This window comes from Protopterus annectens, chromosome 10.part0, assembly GCF_019279795.1.
Source record: "Protopterus annectens isolate FY-2018-M chromosome 10.part0, PAN1.0, whole genome shotgun sequence".
In the NCBI taxonomy this organism is placed as follows: domain Eukaryota; kingdom Metazoa; phylum Chordata; order Ceratodontiformes; family Protopteridae; genus Protopterus; species Protopterus annectens.
Window position 1 is genome coordinate 920,514,209 of NC_056744.1, and position 21,185 is coordinate 920,535,393.

At 44.0% G+C, this 21,185-nt stretch overlaps 1 protein-coding gene across 4 annotated transcripts in view; it reads left to right on the top strand.

Annotated features, from left to right (window-relative positions):
- Positions 1–21,185, top strand: part of PTBP2 (polypyrimidine tract binding protein 2) — a 1,270,924-nt gene that overhangs the window by 490,064 nt on the left and 759,675 nt on the right. For all 4 annotated transcript variants that reach the window (XM_044085703.1, XM_044085704.1, XM_044085705.1 and 1 more), the window contains exon 7: positions 6,845–7,040. In XM_044085703.1, coding sequence (XP_043941638.1) covers positions 6,845–7,040 — 196 coding nt within the window. The remainder of the gene's footprint in view (positions 1–6,844; positions 7,041–21,185) is intronic.

The window sequence follows — 21,185 nt, forward strand, 5'->3', positions numbered from 1 at the left end:
TTTTAAACGGACATTACATACCGTGCCTCCATACCTCTCAACCTCTTAGCACAAGAAATCTGGACAAAGCCTAAAATAATTGGGGGGGGGGGGGCGCAAAGGCCTCCAAACAGGGGCATATTATAAATATTGCTCTTATAGACGTAGAAAGTTGCCAGAATAAAAGCATTTGTCTTAGCATGCATTTTCTGAAGGAAATAAAGGCTAAAAATCAAATGTACGACATTTAGTTATTTAAATCCTCACTGATTTGCCAGAAAAAAAAACACAAATTTTATGAAGAATGGGTCAAAAATATGAGGCAAAAGTCTGGACAGTTGAGAGGTATGCTTACCTCTCAAACTCTTAGTGCAAGAAATCTGAACAAAGTCTAACATGATGTAGATGCAATGGTAGAAAAAGTAGGGATAGAGTTTAGACATTGCACTTTTGTAACTTAAAAAGTTGATTTTTTTGATCCTACTCTTTTTGATAGCTTCGATAATATATTTTATATCCACATGAGCTACCATTAACTCAGGCAGAGAGTGCATCACCCACCAAAACCTGCCCTACAGTGTCAGCAGTCTAGCCACCTGCACTGGGAATAGAGCTCACAGCCTTCTGGTCTTCAAGAATAAGTGTATATCGTGTAGAGCCACTGCTACTGAAAACTGTATTAGGTCCCTGAAGAAGTCAATAGCCAAATGCACCTTCTTAGATGGGTGGCTGACTTCTGACAGTTCAGCATAATTACACATGTGCATTCTGTACCTAAAAGCCAGATTGTATCTGTGTATTTGTATTCTGTCAAGTGGACCACTGAGCATACACCTCATAGTATCTTAATATGTTCCACTTTTTGTCAGCTACATAAAAGGATTTATCCATTGCTGCATCTTATCTGAGACTGCATAGAGCTAGTTAAGTGTTGAGAACCATTACTGGCATTGCTAGCTTTGTCTTCTTATAAGAATCTCAGCATTATTACTTCTTAGGTCATGCTGTCTTCCAGAGCAGTTGAACGTTTTTTTTTCCTTTCTTTTGTGTGTGTGTGGGGGGTGGGGGGGGTTACATTCTATAAGTTAATATGCAGTTTCAGGAGTCCTGGCTGCAGCCATTTTCTTCACTCAGTACATGCGTGACGTATCTTTATTTGTGGAGTATGAGCTTATGTATTTCTCTGTAAGACAATGCTGCCCCTTTAATGAATTTGTACACTATGGTTTACATTGTGTATTTCTGGTTATACCCACCAGGGTTGCCAACTTTTCAAATGCCCAAAGTGGGACATTTTTGGTACAAACATCAGATTTTGCAGGCCAAAACATACCCTCGACAAGTACAAAGGACAGAAATTCACTTTTTTGCCTAAATAAAAACTTGTTCTTGTAGCATTTTAGTTGCTTATTCTGTTTATTTTAACATTTAGGTGTTTCATATACAGAATAACTGTTTTTTGCAAGTATTACATAAAATATAGGAAATAATTTTGCCCTAAAATCTCAGGACATTTGCCATTTTTACAATTTTTTTGCAGGACACAACTACCCAAAGAGGGGGACTGTCCCTCGCAAAGTGGAACAGGTAGTAACCCTAAACCCACCCCTTTAAATCAATCCTTTGAACTGCTATCATGAAGGCATACTGCACATCGGGTGGTTAATACACTTCAATATTGCCAATTAAATTCCATACACACACACACACACACACTTTCTCTTGCATCCAGAAACCTAGTTTAAACTACACAAACACACACACACAAATACACTTACTTACCTTCTTTTTAAACGAAACGGCCACACGCATACACATGGAATTAATCCCTCTCAAAGTGCTTGTTTAATTTCCACGCGCCACCATAAAACGTCTTTACATCAGTGTTGGCGATTGGCGAACGTGCGTATGACACGCATATATTTCTTTTTAAAGGTAGTTGAAGCCTCCTCATCACACTGCAGGTATAAAAGTGGGAGGGCACTCGCTCCTCCCCCTCAACCTGCAATTCTGGTACCCTGTGGTTTATTTATTCATTTTAATTAATGTACTTTTCTTATTATGCGTTCGCATAATAAGAAAAGTAAATTAATTAAAATAAATAAATGAACACAAACTGCGCCCTTTACTATACGGCGCCCTAGGCAGTTGCCTAGTTCGCCTATGCCTAAGGCTGGCCGTGCCCAAGGTTCGTACAGGTCTAAATGGGGTGCTTCTACCTCCAAAAGTGGAGAAGACAAATCACAGCCATACAGGAAACAGTCCCAATGACTTCCCCCTACCTGCACCAAGCACTTATCTCTTGGCAGCACATTTAGGGGGAAAACTAGCCCTTTTTTTTCCCTCAAAATTGGCACATAACCCAGGACATATGCGTCCTAGACATAGTTGTCACAAGGTTACAAGTTTCACTTCCATACCCTGCCAAGGACTAACGGTTGGCCAGTCCTGCCAAAACATCAATGGTCAGAGGCACAAAAGCAAGTCTCATCCCTCATGGACATGAGGGCCATTCAACAAGTACTAGAGCAAGAACAGGGACAAGGATTTTATTCAAGACTTTTCTTGGTCCCAAGAAAGGACAAGACCTGGAGACCAATACAGGACCTATCTATTCTAAACACATTTCTGGATATACCAAAATTCAAAATGTTGACTCTACAGCAGCTTCTGCCCATGCTGGGCAAGAAGGCTTGGCTTGTGACTTTAGACCTAAAAGAGGCATACCTGCATGTCCCAATCAGACAAACATGCAGAAGATACCTCAGATTCAAAGCTGTCTCAATGTACTACCAATTCTCTGCACTGACCTTTGGCTTATCTACTGCACCCAGGGTCTTCACAAATTTCCTGGCACCAGTAGTTGCATTCTGCAGACAAAGAGGAATACAAATATATTCTTACTTGGACGACTGCCTCATTCAAGCAGAGAACAAGGACATTCTACTACAGCATCTGGCGTTTGTAAAGAGATTTCTAACAGGCCTAGGGTACACAGTCAGCGAAAAGAAATCAAAACTAGTACCCTCTCAAGAGATAATATTCCTGGGTGCAAGCTTAAATACAGCTGCCCAGATGGCTTATCTCACGCCAGACAAACAAAGACAACGGACTACCTATTTCAACCTGTTGGCAACAAAGCCCAAGTTATCTGCAAGAAAAATTCTGCAGGCTTTGGGCTTTATGGCATCCTGCGCTCTACTAATTCCATATGTGAGACTGCATATGAGGAAATTCAGTGGTACCTAAAAAGTGTTTGGAGTCAATATTGCCACAGTCTGGAAACAATAATTACCCTCATTCCCTCCCTGCAACAGGAGTTTCGATGGTGTGCGAAGGCTTGTCACCAGAACAAGGGGCAGCCATTCACTTTACCCCCAGCCAGGCAAACATTAACAACGGATGCATCAGATATACCTGGGGGGCCCACATGGCAAGAAGGTGTATTCAAGGCACATGGTCCGCAAACCAAATGCATCTACATATCAGTCAAAAAGAGATGCTAGCTGTTCAGAATGCCCTGACAGCTTTCAAGGACCTACTTCATCCGGGACAGCTACTGATAAAGACAGACAACACCACGGTCATGTGGTATATAAACAAGCAGGGAGGTACTCATTCCTTCCCCCTTTGCAGACAAGCCATGACTTTGTGGGACACAGCATTAACTTGCCAAGTACATCTGCAGGCACAATTCCTGCCAGGAAAGATAAATACTCTGGCAGACGAACTAAGCAGAAACCTCATGGATTCCCACTAGTGCAAATTGGATCCACAAGTCTTCAGCATGATAACCAGGAAATGGGGATGCCCAGAGATGGATCTATTTGCCTCTCCTCACAACTACCAACTAAAAAGATTCTGCACAAGGACTTATCTCAGACAAGCATGGAAAGTGGACGCCCTGTCTTTCAGCTGGAAAAACTTAGCAGTATATGCCTTTCCTCCCCAAGGTACTCCTAAAGGTCAGACAGGAGAAGCCAAAAATGATACTGATTGTCCCAGACTGGCCCCACCAGTACTGGTATCCAATTCTAAGGAACTTGTCTCAATGCCTGGCTTGGACCTTGCCTCATATACCTCATCTACTATCCCAACAAGACAATCGGATCCTGCACAGGCAGCTAAAGACCTTAAATCTGGCAGCATGGCGGATAATGTAGTCATACAAAACGCGCCCCTAGCTAAAGCTGTGATGGATGTCATTTTGGAGGCCAGAAGGCCTAGTACCAGAAAATCTTACGCTGGAAAATGGAAGAGATTCTGTGCTTGGAACCAGGTACAAGGAATTGACACAGCTGTACCAAATATTCCTCAGATTTTGCAATACTTAACTGAGATGCTGGACCAAAGGCCTATCCTTTTCATCAATTAAAATTCATGTCTCTGCCATTTCGGCTCATTACAATACAGAGCCACCGATCTTTTCTCATCCTTTGTTAAGGCAATACTTCAGAGGAGCCAAAAGCTTAAGGTCTCCAAGGAGATCACCAATACCTGCATGGGACCTCAATTATGTCTTGGAAAAACTCACCATGCCTCCTTTTGAGCCAGCTGCTACAGCCGATATAAAGTTTTTATATTGGAAAACAGCTCTGCTCCTAGCAATAACTTCTGCAAGGCGAGTCTCAGAGCTACAGGCACTCATGGCTGTGGAACCTTTTATCATTTTTTATCCAAACAGGGTTTCTCTGAGGACAAACCCGGCATTCATGCCTAAGGTAGTCTCCAGTGTGGCCCTTAACCAAGCTATTCATCTGCCTACTTTCTATCCAAACCCACAGAATAAGGGGGAGAGAATTCTGCATTCTTTGGACATACACAGACAACTACGCTTCTACTTGAACAGAACCAAAGCTTTCAGAAAGATGGATCAACTACTAGTAGCATATGCTGCAGGATCACAAGGAAAGGCTATCTCAAAGCAGACTATTTCTAAGTGGATAGGCCACTGCATTCGTTTCTGCTATTCACAACATGGCAAGCCAGTGCCTAAATGCATTAGGCCACATTCAACTAGAGCAGCAGCCACTTCAGCAGCCTTCCTCAGGGGAGTACCAACCAAAGACATTTTAGAGGCTGCTACCTGGAGTTCAGTGCACAACTTTACAAAGCACTAGCATTTACCACTCAACTCTAAATCCAGGGCAGGCTTTGCCACTGCAGTTCTGCCGGGCCTCATAGCTGCTTCTAATGCTATATTAGCTCCAGCCTCCCAACCATAGCTTTGGGATTCAACCCAAGTGTAATGACTGCAACAGTGAAACATGAAGAACATAGTACAGTTGTGTACACTTACCATAAGTGTAGATGTTTGAGTGTATTCACTGTTGCAGTCCAGGTTAGCCTCCCACCATCCCCCATTTCTTTGCTGGAACTTATCTGCCCTTCTCTAATCTATACAACCTATGTGGTGTATTTGCTTGTAGATGAAGGTATAATATATTTTGGTGCATACATGTTTTATTGGCATATTTTTTTAGCCTACCCTTTTGGGGGCACCTGACATCTGGGGCAAGAAAAACTGAAGGAAATAGCATCGGCTGCATCTTTTATACCCCTGGTGCACTGACGTCAGGGAAGAGGCGACAGCAACCGACGCCGGACCTAGACTTTGGAATTCAGGCCGACTGAGGGTAGCCTGACAGCAGGATAACCCGAGTGTAATGACTACAACAGTGAATAACACTCTAACATCTAAATTTATGGTAAGTGTACACAACTGTACTTTATACTGTTTTCTCTTCGTTCTTTATAATAAAAAAGAATGTTAATAATGCTATTAGAGTTCTTTAAAGAGGTCAGTTTGTAATGCTGCTTAAACCTGCATTTATATTTGCTCGGAGACCTGATAATTTTGCCACTGCCTTTTGTCCCTGTTCACAGCAGTAAGGGGTCTGTGGTCCAGCACAACTACCTGGTTAACAAGTTGAGATAAATTCTTAGCATGATCAATTAATAAATAGGGTAGGTTTTCAAGGTAAGATGAAAATGCATATTTTTGGAGTGTCAGGGTAGAGTTTTCTTTTATAGCCAGGAAAAAGGCCAGTGCAAGCCCAACGTGGAGATGGTTCGTTGGTGAGATTTCACATCAACACAGGTGGAAAGAAGTTAACCACAACCATTTTATAAGTTTAACTGCGGTTAGTGCTAGTGTGCTAATGATCTTTTGTTAATATGGGAATCTTACTACATTACCACTTCCTTTTCCAAGAGTCTCTCTGTTGCATCAGTCAGTGGTGATTGCCTTGCGTAATTGTACTGTTTTAATCATTCCTTTGTTTGTTTAGCATTTATTTACCAGGGAAGTCTGATTGGGACAGAACCCATTTTCATTGGAGGCCCAGGTAGAAATGCTCCTGATGCATGTGTTTGGAATGTGGGAGGAAACTGGAGCACCTGGAGGAAACCCACTTGAATGTAGGGAGGACATGCAGACTCTGCACAGAAGACACCCAGCTGAAAATCGAACAGAAGAACCTCTTGCTGTGAGGCGACGATGCGAACTGCTGCACTACTGTGCCTCCCAATTCTAAATGGATGATTAGGCCATATATTTTGTTTTTGGAGTTTTGCAGCATGTGAACAATAAAACATTGTCCTGGGTAGTCCATTTTTTTGTATTATCTTAGAGATGCAGTCTTAGTTGTATTAAGGGAAATGTTTTATCATATCCACAAGTTTATACTGCAATTACTTAGGGAAAAGGGTTGATTGTGTTGTATAAAACATTCAGTGCAGTATTTATAGTCTGCAGTAAAATTACATCAAGTTAATTTTCATTGTTTATATTGCATGCTTGGGATTTGAAAGCACATACTGTGCATTGGAATCTAAGCAAAATATGTACGTTTCTGTATTTCAGACCCTAGATGGTCAAAATATTTATAATGCTTGCTGTACTTTGAGGATCGACTTTTCCAAATTGGTGAATTTAAATGTGAAGTATAATAATGACAAAAGTAGAGACTACACGCGTCCTGACCTTCCAGCTGGAGATGGACAGCCGTCTTTGGACCCAGCTATTGCTGCTGCTTTTGCCAAGGAGTCTTCACTGCTTGGTAAGGCTACTGTTGAATATTTGAGCTATATTACTATGTATTAATAGATGTTAAGACATTGAATGTTAGTGCTTATTAATGGATGGCATGTAAACTGTGAATATTAAAGTCGATGTACATGTTATATTTCATGTATTAAATTGATCTGCTAATCCAATAGTGGCAGTCATCACTATCTTCTGCAGTTGGTTTTATCCTGTCACATTACACTTCTCCACGTCTTTCTCCAAATTTCCTATACTTTTGGATGGGGTTGGTTTTGTGCATGTATCTGCTTTTGTGATTGCATTTAAGTTGAACTTGTCCACATGCAGGCACAGGAAAGAAAAGCTCTTTTTTTTTCTGACTAAATGGCATCTTTTGAGGTGTCTCTGGGGTTAGCTGGGGGGTAGCATTTCCAGCCTATGCCTTTGTTGGTACATTATTAAAAGGTTACAAGAATGAGTGTAGGTACTGCTCACTTCTTACGGAGGTTGGTTTGTCATTGAAAAGACCCACTTTTTGTCTTGAGTGTTTGATCTTTGCTAGTAAGGCTACATTTCCTGGGACAGAGGTATATCCATGAAATTCCATCTGAATTCTGCACTAGCAGTTTTGTAGAGAGGGTCTCTCCTTTCTTCAGGGCCTTTCTGGGCTTCTCATGTAGAGGGCCATTTATTTATTTATCCCCCCCCCCTTACCTTTCTGCCAGCTGCCCCTTCTTTTTTGTGCGGGGGGGATCCGCCTCACTTGAGCATTCACTTGGACTGTATAGGAGGTGTAAGCCAGGGGTGTCTGAACATTTTCTACTGGTTTCTTGCCTTCCGTTAGGATGGCTTGACATCTGGGAAAAAAATCTTTTGGGAGGTGAAGCTTGAATTCCCTTCCATGTTTCGACTCACTTTTTTCTGGGTTGTGACATAGTTGTTTGTTAAGCAGAGTTCCACTAAATCCAGAGGGAGTCTTCTGTTCCTCCTTTGGAGGTTGTAATCTAAACAGAAGGTGGCTGTTTTGGGTTCCCACTTAGTTTCTGCCTTTTTGGGTAGTATTTTATTGGCTGCAGTTAGACAAAGGTTGCAGTGTGTGTGTGCCTGGGATGAGCAGGGAGATCATATCTGTTTCCTTGTTTTGACTTCTGGGAACCTGCAGCTGTTGGAGACTAATTTGTGGCTATATTTTTTCATTTTGGTAGTCTGTTTCTGTGGCAAACTTTTTTGTGCGTTTCCCTTTTGTATCCCCTGTGGCTAGTTCATTATTGTTTTTTGAAGTGGGAAAGTCTAGAGGTAAAGCTTGTCTGCTTTTCTGAGAAGGGAAGACTTTGTGGTCAGAATCAAGCTTTCTGCTCCTCAGAGATCCTTCTCTATGACCCATTGAGGAACTAAGAAACTGTTGTTCCAGAAGTCACAGTGTCCCTTCCAGGACGCTGCTGACAAATCCTCTTCCAGAGGCAGGGGTAGAGGTTTCAATGGCAGACGCCACCCTTGAGTCAGGGGGAGGTCTGCAAAATCAGGGCTCGAGGGAACCATTTTCCAAGCAGCCCTATCAGCACTCCTGAGGCTTTGCCTGACTGTACTGCCCTGGAGCCATTTGGGGGTCACATTTCCCTTCACCCACTAGCCTGGACAAATATTACCTTCTGTTGTTGGGTGTTAAACATTGTTTCCAAGGGTTATTTCATTCCCTTTTCAGATCTCCCTCCCATAAGACGTTACCTCCCTGACATTCCACCCAGTCAGAGGGAGTTAGCCTTCAAGGAAGTTCAACAACTTCTTCAATAAAGAGCCATCCAAGAGGTCCCAGGAGAGATGGAGAGGATCCAGTACTTATTCTCGCTTCTTTTCAGTGCCAGAAAAGACTGGGGACCTGTGTCCTGTTATAGATCTCCGTGAGCTCAATCTGTTAGTCAAAAAGTCCAAATTCCGAATGGTCACTGCTCAGTCCATTTTTTCTCTCTTATGCAAGGACATTGGATGTGCTCCATGGATCTCCAGGACACCTATCACATCAAGATAGACAGGTGTTCCAGGAGGCATCTTCACTTCCATAGAGGAGCCAATCATTACCAGTTCAGAGCCCTACCATTCAGTTTCACCACAGCCCCCTGGATGTTTACAAGATGTATGGCAGTAGTAGCGGCTCACCTGAGGCTGCAGGGGTTTCAGGTCTTTTCCGTACCTTGACAACTGGCTCCCTCACAGTACCTTCTAGGCATAGTCTGTTATAAGCAGTCCATTATATTCTTCCTCTTTTCAGTCATTTGGGGATTACTGGCATCCTTCTGAAATTCATTCTGGTCCCCACTCTGCAGTTGGAGTTCATAGAAGTTCACTTAGACTTCATATTGGAGATTGCAGCACTACCTCTATGCAGGGTTCAGTTGATACAGGAAAAGATCACACAGATCCTACACTTGTCGCTTCCCCTGGTTCAGTTGATTCTTCAGACCCTATGATCCATGGCTGCGGCCATTCAGCTCGTTCCCCTAGCAAGGTAAAATACATGTTTTTTGCAGTGGACCTTAGCGGTTCAGTGGTCTGCTCTCTGTCTCCATGTCCATAAAGCTGCTGCCTGTGTGTAGACAGCATCTTTGGTGGCTTCAGTCTCGGGATCTCTTCCTAGGCAGAGACCATTTTCTGTTCCTTCACCCAAGGCCACGGTGACCACAGATGCTTCCCTGTTGGGGTGGGGCAGCATTTCCGGGGAAGAATTGTCCAAGGCAAGTGGTCCCCTGTAGAGACTAAGTTTTGCATATACTTCCTAGAGATGAGAGCAGTTCTAATGTTGCAAGCCCTTCATGACTGCCTCCCTCTAGAGACTGTTGCAGTTCAGACAGATAACTTAGCTGTGATCTGATATGTCAACAGGGGTGGAGGGACATTATCTTACCCCTTGTGCAGAGAGGCCATGAGTGTGGGAGTGGGCAGTGTTCTCCGGATGCTTCCTTCTTTCAACACATATTCCTGGGGACTCCACTGTGTCTGCTGACAAACTCCGCAGATCCATTCAGAGTCCTCATGAGTGGTTCCTCAATCCCACAGTGGCAAAGCGGATTTTCGACCGCTGGGGTCAGCCATGCTACGACCTTTTTGCTACCCCAGCCAACCATTCTGGTGCCAGAAAGTGTAATCTTCAAATTTTCCCATAAATCTTGCCAGTCTAACGTCCGTTTGCACTCAACTTGAGTATCAAAGTTTAGCACTATCTCAAAGCCTCTCGTAGCATTTACTGGAGCATTTTTACTGCTACCAGCACTAAACTTCAGTACTATTAAATTAACACCCATTCAGGTATGTCTAAAGGTCAGTTCCCTGTGCTCACCCCTGGTAACCTGGGCATCCTGAGGCAATGTAGCAGCTGCCTCATGTACACGGATAACCCTCTACTCCTACCTCCCAAAACCCAGCCTTGTGAGAGATGCACCTATATGTCCAAGTTGGAAGCAAAGCACTCTCTTGCCACAACTGGACTTGCCAGCCAAGAGAAGGTCAACACCTGCACCACACCACATGAAACACACAGTCCTCCAAAACATACACCACCACAGTCCTCACGTATTAACACAAAACACACACCCACCTTTGCGGAGGCTCTCATTAAAAATTTACCCAAACATCAGAGACCTTCAAGGCAGACACACAAGCAACCACCACACCATGGTACAAACTGCGCAACACATAGTTCACATGAACAGTGTGCCACCCAAAAGCCCCTAAGGCAACACAGTATACCCAATACACTAGTTATAGGTGATTCAATAGTAAGGCACACTGATGTCCCACTCACCAGGTTGAACAAGGAGCAAGTTAGTTAGCTGCCTGTCAGGCGCTAGGATCCACCACGTAACGCATGCTCTCAGGTCACTCCACAGCAGGTACAAATATGACTCTGTCATTGTCCATGTTGGTGTGAACGACCCAAGAGATACCTCTCTGGACTACATGAAGAGATGTGGAGGAGCTCTCGGACCATATAGCTCAGGCAGGTATGTTCCTATCCCTGAGTATCATCCTGCCATCACCTAGAATGATACCACAGTACAAGCAGAAAATGATTGACTTCAACAATTGGCTAAATTTCTGGTGTTATTCTAAGGGGATCCAGTATCTGTCTGCCTGGGATGACATGATCGACAGACCTCGATGCTTTGCCAGAGATGGCCTGGATCTGTCACCCCTGGGATTCCGGGTACTGGCTAAGGTGCTTGCCACCCCTGTACTGCCTTTTTAGGCAATGTCCTGATGTCAAAAGTACCACCTTAGCTGCTACAACCAAACTGAATCTGAGGGTTATGCTACTCAGTGATAGAAGTTTGACTGTCAAAGTGCACTCACTCGAAACCCTCCTTAAAATGGAGAACATCGATGTCTGTGCAGTAACTGAAACGTGGTTCAAGGCTCCAAAGAGCACCCCTGCGCTACCAGGCTATAATTCATACCACACCTTTAGGTGCCAAAACCTGGACCAAAGCACTAAAGGTGGCGTCTCCATATTCATAAAGGGATATACACACCTCCAGACTAGTAGCCCAACACAACACTTCAGAGATACTCCAGGTACAACTAATACTGGGCAAGACAGCAATCCAGGTAGTTGCCTACTATAGGTCCCCCACCATGTCCCAAGACTCCCACTCCACATTCCTAAACATCCTGGAAAATACCAAAGTGCAACCCAACACCCTAATACTGAGGGACTTTCATTACCCCTACATAAACAGGGAAAATTACTTGAGTGCAAACTCACTTGCTCAACGATTCCTGGAATTCATAAATTCCAATGCCCTGGACCAACTCGCTCTTACCCACACTAGGGGGTGACAACATCCTCAATCGGGTCATAACCAACATGAGTGACTACTGCTCTACACCTGAAATTAACTCCTCCCTGATAAGATCTGACCACAAGCTAATCACCATGGATATCCACACACCCTCTCTCCCACTGTAAAGGAAACCACTGTAAAAAGTGTCTCCAAAGCAAACTTTGGGCTTCTAAACACAGAGGTGACAAACTTTGACTCCCATGCACTTGGAAAATAGCTGCTCGACTGCTAAATCACACAGCATTCTGCCTTTACGAACACATTCACAAGTGCATGGATAGAGCCATCCTAAACAGAACCAAGATGCTTACTTCCAAAAAAAGGAGGCCAATCTGGTGGTCACGTACCATAAACTCTACAATAGAAGGAAGAAACTGTTGCAGAAAAGGGTAAAGTCCGAAAACTGGAAAAATCCCTAGCTAGCCTTAGCAAAAATTGAGATACCTCATCAAATCCTCTAAAGCTAGCTATGAAAACAAGATGGCAGCAAATACTAAATACAACCACAAGGCATTCTATAGTTATGTCAAGAATCTTTAGGGCAATACTCCGGTCTGCTCTGAGCTACAGCACAATGGCAACACATATACCGAGCCAGCTGACATTGCCAGTATACTGGCTGATAGGTTCAGTGCAAGCTTTACCCCCCCCTTCACCCCCTTGCCCCCCCCCCCCAAAGGGCCAGTCACAATTTCTGAGGAGTGTCAAGTTCCTAATATTACTGCTGTTCAAGTTAAAACCGCACTGTCTAAAGCCAAGAACACCGCTTCCGTGGGACCCAGTAATATCCCTGGATGTGTCCTGTATGAGGTACATAATGAACTAGCACCACACCTGAGTGCCCTGTTCAGTCACAGCCTCACTTCAGGCTTTGTACCCACCGAATGGTGAACGGCCATGGTCATCCCACTCCACAAAGTGGGAGCGACTACAGACCCCGGAAACTACCACCCCATTAGCCTGACTAGTCTGATATGCAAGGTTATGGAGCATATCATCATGGACCTTGTAGATAAGGATATAGGAAGTCTCCAAACTCTGGACCTCACGCAGTTCGGATTTGTGAAGTGTAGATTATGCCTGCTCAGTCTGGTAGACTTTGAGTCTGTCACCAGAACTGTGGACGAGGGCAAGGTGGTACACATTGTCTCGCCAATGCCTTTGATACCATTTCCCACTCGGGAGTCATTGATAGACTCACTAATCTAGGCATCAACTCCTATATCACAAGGTGGGTTGCTTACTGGCTCACAGATAGAACTCACACTATGAAGGATGCAGACTCCAAATCGGACTACTGACCAGTCACGAGTGGTGTCCCATAGAGATCTGCCCTGGTTCCCCTTCTGTTTGGCATCTACTTCTCAGAAGTTCAGGCCAACACAAAAGGACTCTGGCTGACCAAGTTTGCAGATGATTGCAAACTGGAAGCCATTGTAGAATCACCATCCTGAAAAGGGGCCTCAATGACGCCACTGACTGGTGCCTGAAACACGGCCTTAAACTAAATGCCAAAAAATGCATTGTTATTCCCTTTGGGGGAAAACTCTGTGGCCATGAACTACCACATCAGCGGTGTTCCACTTAACATCAGAAGGTGTAATAAGAGATCTGGGAACACAGGTTGATAGCAGTCTTTCCTTTGACAAACCACATAGCCACTCTGGTTAGAAAATCCTTTTATGTGGCACATCTCATCACAAAGGGTTTCTCATCTAGGAAGAAAGAGGTCATCGTCCCTCTCTACTTGTCCCTCATTAGACCTATTATGGAATACAAATGCCCCTTTTGGCATGTACCTCACTAGACACCTGCAACAGCTGGAAAGGCCACACCAAGAGATTCTAGGCCTTAAACACATGTCCTATACTGACAGACTCAAAAAAAACTCCAGCTATACTGAGTCCCATATCGCCTCCTTAGAGGTAATCTCTGCTTAACCTACAAATTCATGTTTGACTCAGCTGCTAGACATGCTGCATCTAAAAAAAAAAAAAAAAAAAAAGCAGTCCCACCATGCTACACGCTTTAGGGATCTCAGTCTTGTTTACCACATTAAGTAGAACATGCTGGAGGGATAGGTTCCTTACCCAGAAGACTGTCCATGCTCTGGAACAGACTCCCCATCCACATCAAGCAGAGCTCCTCTCTGGCCCTCTTCAAAAGAAATCTTGAATGGATGGGAAATTTCACCCTGGGGATCACCTCAGCTGCCCTGCTAGATAGAAGCAATGGGAACTAATGTCTGTTGACATATTAGGGATTCTTATTGGCTAGGCTTACATAGGCCCCAGGGCCATTAGCCTAGTACACACCTATGAACCTAAGTATTTCACCCTGATCCCCCCCCTCCGGGGGGAGGTGTCACAGAGGGATGCTGTAGTCCATGATTGGTCTCCTTTACACTTATCCCCCTATCTGTCTAATTCTCATGGTTTTGCAGAAAGAGCAGTGCCTAAGGACATCCCTCATCCTCACTGCCCCTTTCTGGCGTCATCAGCTGTGGTTCCCCTTCATCAGGTCTCATCTGAAGTATCCTCCCTGGGTACTCGAGTGGATCCTCTTCAGGATCTGATCTCCCATCCTTCGGGGCTTCCCCTTACAAATCTTCGGACCCTTCATCTAACCACATGGTTTCTCCAATTCCACTGATATTGAAACAGTCCAGGCTGGCATCACTCGTCAGACATATTATTCTAGCTTAACAGAAACCTTCCACCAGAAAATTTTATAGTAGTAAGTGGAAAAGGTTCTCTTATCTGGGCCAAGACCAGGAATCTGGACCCCTTTTTCTGCCTCTGTTCTTGTATTCTCTTTTCCAAGCAGGAGCAAGTTTCTCTACTATTAAGCTTCGCTTGGTGGCAATTTCAAACTTCCATGAAAACAGTGAGCCTACCTTTTCTTCCAGGCTTTGCAGAGCATTAGTGAAGGGGATTTTCCTTCTGTAGCCTCCTGTTAAAGATCCTGTGCCTCCTTGGGACTTAATCTTGGTACTGCAAACTCTGACTAGGAGTCCGTTTGAACTTGCTAGTTCATGCGATCTCACATTCTTGTCATGTAAGACGTCCTTCCTGGTTGCCGTAACTTTGGCTAGAAGTCTTTCTGAAGTGCAAGCTCTTTCCATTTCCCCACCATATATGATCTTTCACAAGGACAGTGCATTTCTTAGGATGAATCCCCTCTTTCTTGCCCAAGGTTGCTTCAGAATCTAATCTAAACCAATGTATTCAGTTGCCAGTGTTCTTTCCTAATTATTCCAACAAAGAGGAGTACACTATACACACCTTGGATGTACACAGGCAACTTTGTTTCTGTCTACATAGGACCAAAGGCTTTTGCAAGTCAAGTCAGCACTTTATGGCTTTTTCCACCGAACAGACACTGTCTCCCGGTTTCTAAGGTGACTATTTCTAGGTGGATCTCTATCTGCATCTCTACAGTTTACGACAGTAGGCATCTTGAGGTTCCCGGAAAGAATCTGGGACCATTCTACCATGTCCGTGGCTACTTCTCAGCGTTCTTGGCCAGAATCTTTGTTGATGTCATTTGTGCTGCTGGCACGTGATCTGATCCTCACACCTTTATATTGCATTACAAGCTGGATATGATTTCCAGGAGCAGGACTTTTGGCCTCACAGTGCTCTGGCATGTCCTTCCTTGTGACCTCCCAGGATAAATGGTAGCTGGGAACTCTGAACTTCGTGATGAATAATAACATGGATAACATTAGATAAAAGAGTTGTGTACTTACCGTAACTTGGCATTTGTGTTATCCTGTGTCGTCATTCATCATATTTCCCTCCCACCATCCCCCTTCCCTGTTGGTTCTTGGAGGAAGTTGAGTGTTTGGATTCTGGTCTCTCTCTTCCCCCTTTTTGGAGGAGTAGCATTAGTGGATATGTTGACAAACTTGATCTGCGGGTTAGAGGGCATCAGGGCATTATGGGAGAAGGAGGAGCTCAAGCCTTGGCTCTGACTGGGTGAATGTTGCTGGCTCGGATCCAATGTCTGATCCAAGACCCTACCATGATGAATCATGACATAACATAACTTGGCATCTGTGTTATCCTAAGTACACAAGTCTTTTTTTTTTTTTTTTTTTACACTGGTTCAGATCGAAAGATAACCAAGACAGTTTTGTCCAAGTGCAGGCTAAAAGTTCTTTTCTAAGTCTTTCATTTTTTACTGTAAGGAGCAGCTACTATACCCTTCTACAGTACTCCCTCCTGCGTACCCAAATTTTCTTTCTCAACAACTTGCCCTTCTGTATGATGTTCTTCGTCTTCCCTTGCTGCAGTCACCGGATGTCGAAAAATTGAATATAACTGTATTTCTTGTGGAAGCAGATACCGCATCCTGAAACGGCGTTGTTGGCTTGTGCTCTTGTGCTACTTAACAGCGCTAATTAGAGGGAGGCTTGGTGTGTGTTAGTGGTGTTTAGGCGTTGCAATTATACTATGCCGTCGGATGCTCCGGCCTTCTAAGCTTCATCTAGAAGGCAGGACAAAACAGTGAAGTCTAGGGGTGAGAACAGCAGTCCGGACGTCGGTCTTTAGAAGGCTCTGAATGTGGAGGATGATGTTTTAAGAAGGCTTCTCTGAACCCTGATTCCTTGCCTCCTGATGCTTTAGCGGAAGGTATTGAGTGTAAGGATTGCTGGATTTGGTTCATGGTCTGAACAAAGCATTAAGTGCAGTGTGTTTTCCCGATGCTGTTCGCCTCCTTCCCTCGAGGGTGGCTGCTGCTACTTCTGTTCTTCTTCAGACACATGCATGGTGGTTGAAGGAGGTAGCTGAGCATGTTAAGACCAGGATTTTTTGGATGCTCCTTTACAGTCTGATGTGTTGTTTGGACCGCCTGTGGAAGCAGTTTTACAAAGCTAAGTCTATGCAGACTGTTAAAGATTTTGCAGGTGCATATGGTTCAGTCAGGGGGGTAGGTCTAATCGTGGTAGGGGCAGGGAGCAGCTCATTCGGTTCGTTAAGGCCTATCAGACACAGTTCACCTGCTCAGACTTCTGGTGAGGGCAGGGTCGGTTTTCTAAAAAGCAGAACCAATGACCCAGATGTTCCTCCTCCACAAGAAAAGAGGCTCACAAGCAAGTTTCTCAGTTACTCAGATGGGGGCTATTGTCAGAGTCCCTGTGTCAGAAGGGGGCTTGATTTTATTCTCGCTGTGTCCTAAACAAGAGGGAACACGTGGAGACCAATTTTGGATTTATCTATCCTCAACACATTCCCAAGTTCAAGATGTTGGCGTTACAGCAACTGTTACCTCTGCTGGGCAAGGATCACTGGATGGTAACTTTGGATCTCAGAAAGCTTACCTTCATGTGCCCATAGGCTAAGTGCAGAAAATATCTGGGGTTTCGAACTGGAGATTTTCATTATCAGTTCTTCCTTTTGCTTGGCTTATCTACTGCGTAGAGTATTCACAAAGGGGTTCTGGCTCCAGATGAACTTACTTCAGGCTTCACTGGGTGTGAGACTGAATACAGCAGCCCCAGATGGCCTTTTAACCCCGGACAAACAAAAGAGTCTGTCACTTTGGCTTCCATCAACTATCTCATCAGTCCTGCTGACTGCAAGGACAGTCCTTCAACATTAGGGTTCATGGCATCTTGTATTCTGGTGCTTCCCAATGCCAAACTGCATATGAGGAAGCTGCAATGGTATCTCAAAATGTATGGACACAGCACTGCCAAGATTTGGACACTGTCATTCAAATAATACCTTGCCTTCAAAGGAATTCTTGTGGTGGGCTCAGGAATGTCACCTAAACAAGGGACTCTCTGTGACCGCCAGAGAGAGTCAGACTTTAACGACAGATGCCCTCGGACATTGCTGGGGAGCTCATCTAAATGGAAAGTGGATACAAGACAAGTGGCCTGCCAGACTACAGCATCTACATATCAACATGAAGGAGATGTTAGCAGTTTGCAGTTTGCATTGATGGCGTTCAGGAGTTACTTCTTCCAGGGCAGGTGTTGATTCTGACAGACAACACAACTGTCATGTGGTACATCAACAAGCAGGGGAACACATTCTTATCCTCTATGCAGGCAAGCAATGATTTTATGGGAGACTGCGTTAAGCCTGCAACTGACTCTTCAGGCAAGGTTTCTGCCAGGAGCACAGAACTCCTAGCAGATGTATTAAGCAGACAAATCATGGATCCCCACAGTGGAAACTGGATCTTCATGTATTTCAGAAATTGACAGTGTCATGGGGAACTCCTTCTCCACTAAACCACCAGCTGCCAAAGTATTGCACAAAGGGGTTTCATCACAGCTTGGAAAGTGGATGCTCTGTCTTTCAGTTGGAAAAACCTTCATGTCTATGCCTTTCCACCTCTACCTCTTCTTCTAAAGGTATTACTAAAGGTCAGACAGGACAGGCCAAGGATGATTTTGATAGCTCCAGATTGGCCTCGGCAACACTGGTACCCACTTCTAAGGAGTCTTGTAAAGAAGCCTCCATGGCCTTTACCTCTGATTCCTCATCTGTTATCTCAGAAGGGCGGTCATCTGCTCAATGTCAGCTTCAATCTCTTCATCTCACAGCTTGGCATATTCTGTGTTGAAGCATGGTAGGTCTCAGCTTCCTCAACAAGTTTTAAATGTGATTATGGAAGCTAGAAGGCCTAGTACTAGGAGAGTGTCATGAAAAATGGAAGAGATTTTTTTTTTTTATTACAGCAAAAAAATTTGGAGATTTCAGAGCCTAATTTGAGTATGGCTCTTCAATAGCTTACTGAATTATTGGGCAAAGATTTGTCTTTCTCTTCCATAAAGATTCATGCTGCAGCAATTTCAGCTCACTATGATTGTGACCCACCTTTGTTTTTCGCATCCTTTGTTCAAGCAGTTTCTTAGGGGGGCAAGATATATAGACCCCCCGTGAGCTCCTACTCCTGCTTGGGATCTCAATTTGTGTTGGAAAAACTTACTCTAAATCCTTTTGAGCCTGCAGCTACTGCTGAATTGAAATATTTGTCATGGAAGACTGCTTTTCTGTTGGCTATTACTTCTGCAAGAAGGGTGTCTGAGTTGCAGGCCCTTATGGCAGTAGAGCCCTTTTGATTTTCCATAGGAGACAGGTATCATTACATTACTAATCCTTCCTTTATGCCTAAGGTAGTTTCTAGTGTGGCTTTAAACCAAACTATTCATTTGCCTCGTTTTTGCAGATCCTCAAAATAAAAGGAAAAGATTTTGCACACTTTAGATGTACACAGGCAATTGCGTTATTATTTGAGCAGGACTAAAGATTTTAGGCAGTCTCAGCAGTTACTTGTTTCTTTTGCTTTAAGTTCACAGGGCAAGCCTGTGTCAAAACAAACTATTTCTAGGATTGGCTTTTGCATTGCATTTTGTTATTCCCATCATGGCAAAGAGGTTCCAGCTGGGATTAGGCCTCATTCCACTAGGGCTACTGCCACTTCAACAGCATTTCTAAGGGGGTGGCAACTAAGGATATTCTGGAGGCAGCTACTTGGAGTTCAGTGCATACTTTCTAGGCATTATCACCTGCCTGTATACTCTAAGACTAGAGCTGGTTTTGCCACAGCTGTTTTACAAGGCATGTTGTCAGCTCCTGCTACTTTATAATTTGCCAGCCTCCCTTACCTCTGCTTTGGGATTCTACCCAATTGTCAGGACTGCAGCAAGGGAGAGCGAAGAACATAGTACAGTTTTGTACCTACCAATAAATGTATTCGAGAGGATTCCTTGCTGCAGTCCTATTCTCCCTCCTTCCCTCTGTGTTTCAGGGTGGTTGTGTAGGTGAGTTTACATGCTTATATTTTTGTATATATTACTGTATATATTGTACATGTACATGTTTTTGGTGCAGGTTGTTTTTGGGACTTATTTCGGTCTTGGACATCATGGGACTTGAAAAGACGACTGCAGCAAGGGAATCCTCGAACATCTACATTTATGGTAGGTACAAAACTGTACTTTTTCCTCCTGTGCCGTAAGCGCCTCCACCAAGGAGATCTTTTTATTGCGGGCTTATTGGGACTCTTCCACTTTCTGGTTATTGCCTTTTTTGTTATTGAATGTAATTCACACAAGACATTCCACCACTGTTGGGCATTGAGGAGGGTCAGGGTCCCCAGGAAGAACTCTTTGGCTAGCAGTAATTCTTTTCCCGCTACCACTGATAAATTGTCCAAGTTCATCACATTTCAGAGCACATTTTGCCATGTTCCACTCTCCCAACCCCTACATCTCTTGCGCATTGGGTCCACCCCTGGAAATTTTTTTGATAACCTATCTGGATTACAGAAGTATTGAAAATGCACTTCTGTCAGAATATTCAGTATTTCCATGATTTTAATGCGGTCTTTGGAAGCTGTGTTACTCTCTTCCCCTCATGTCTGTCTGTTCACAGTGTACAATTCAGTCCAGATGTTCTTCGTGTTTCACTGTTGCAATCATTACATTTGGGTAATCTGCTGGCAGGTTGCCCTCAGTCGGCCTGATTAACAAAGTCTTGGGTCCTGCTTCAGTTGCTGCAAGTGCCGGTTGGCCGACTCCTGAAATTTTCGTTTTCGAGTTTCAGATCAGTCTTCAACTAAAAAGCTAAGTACCTTGTTAGGGAAACTTTTTCTTGCTCCTTACCGATGTCAGTAAAAGTTAATGATTGCATTACTTGTGGGAAGTAAATACCTTATAAGGTTGCTGTCGGTTCTGTGCCGTATTTAATCAATGCACTATTAAACGTTGGTATTTTTTTCGCTTCTAAATATTTTGGCTCGCGCTTTAATTATCCAGAAATGTCGTCGGTTAGCAATCAGACTACCAGAATACCTACGAAATGCAAAGAAAAAAGAGACAGGCTGTTGAGGTTCAAAACTGCCGACGACGCTTCTCCTAAGCCAGTCGCCAGTTCACTGGTACTGTGAGGCGCTTTCGCAGCCCCTGATACCCGCTAATTCTGATTCGCAGGTCTCTACTGAGACTCATTCGGAGTCTGGTATGCTGTGAGATGCTTCAATTATGGAACCCGTGGATGTCTCTACCTTGGATGGGTCCGGAGCCACTGTGCAGGCACCGGCTTCTGAGGGTGTTTCCAGGCCTACAGATTTGTATATTAGACAGACGCCATCTTCAAAACTAAGGCCAAAATCTCGACCTATGTCTAAAAAAACGAAGCCTAGGCCACATGTACAGGCTACTATGCCTAAGAAACAAATGATCAAAATGGCTGAAGATTTAATTACTCTGATCAGGGGTAGTCAATCCCCCCACCCCCCTTCTAAGAGGCCTAGGCAAGATGTTGACTATGAGTCTTCTGAACAGGATTCTATTTCTTCTGATTCTTTTAATGAACAGGAAT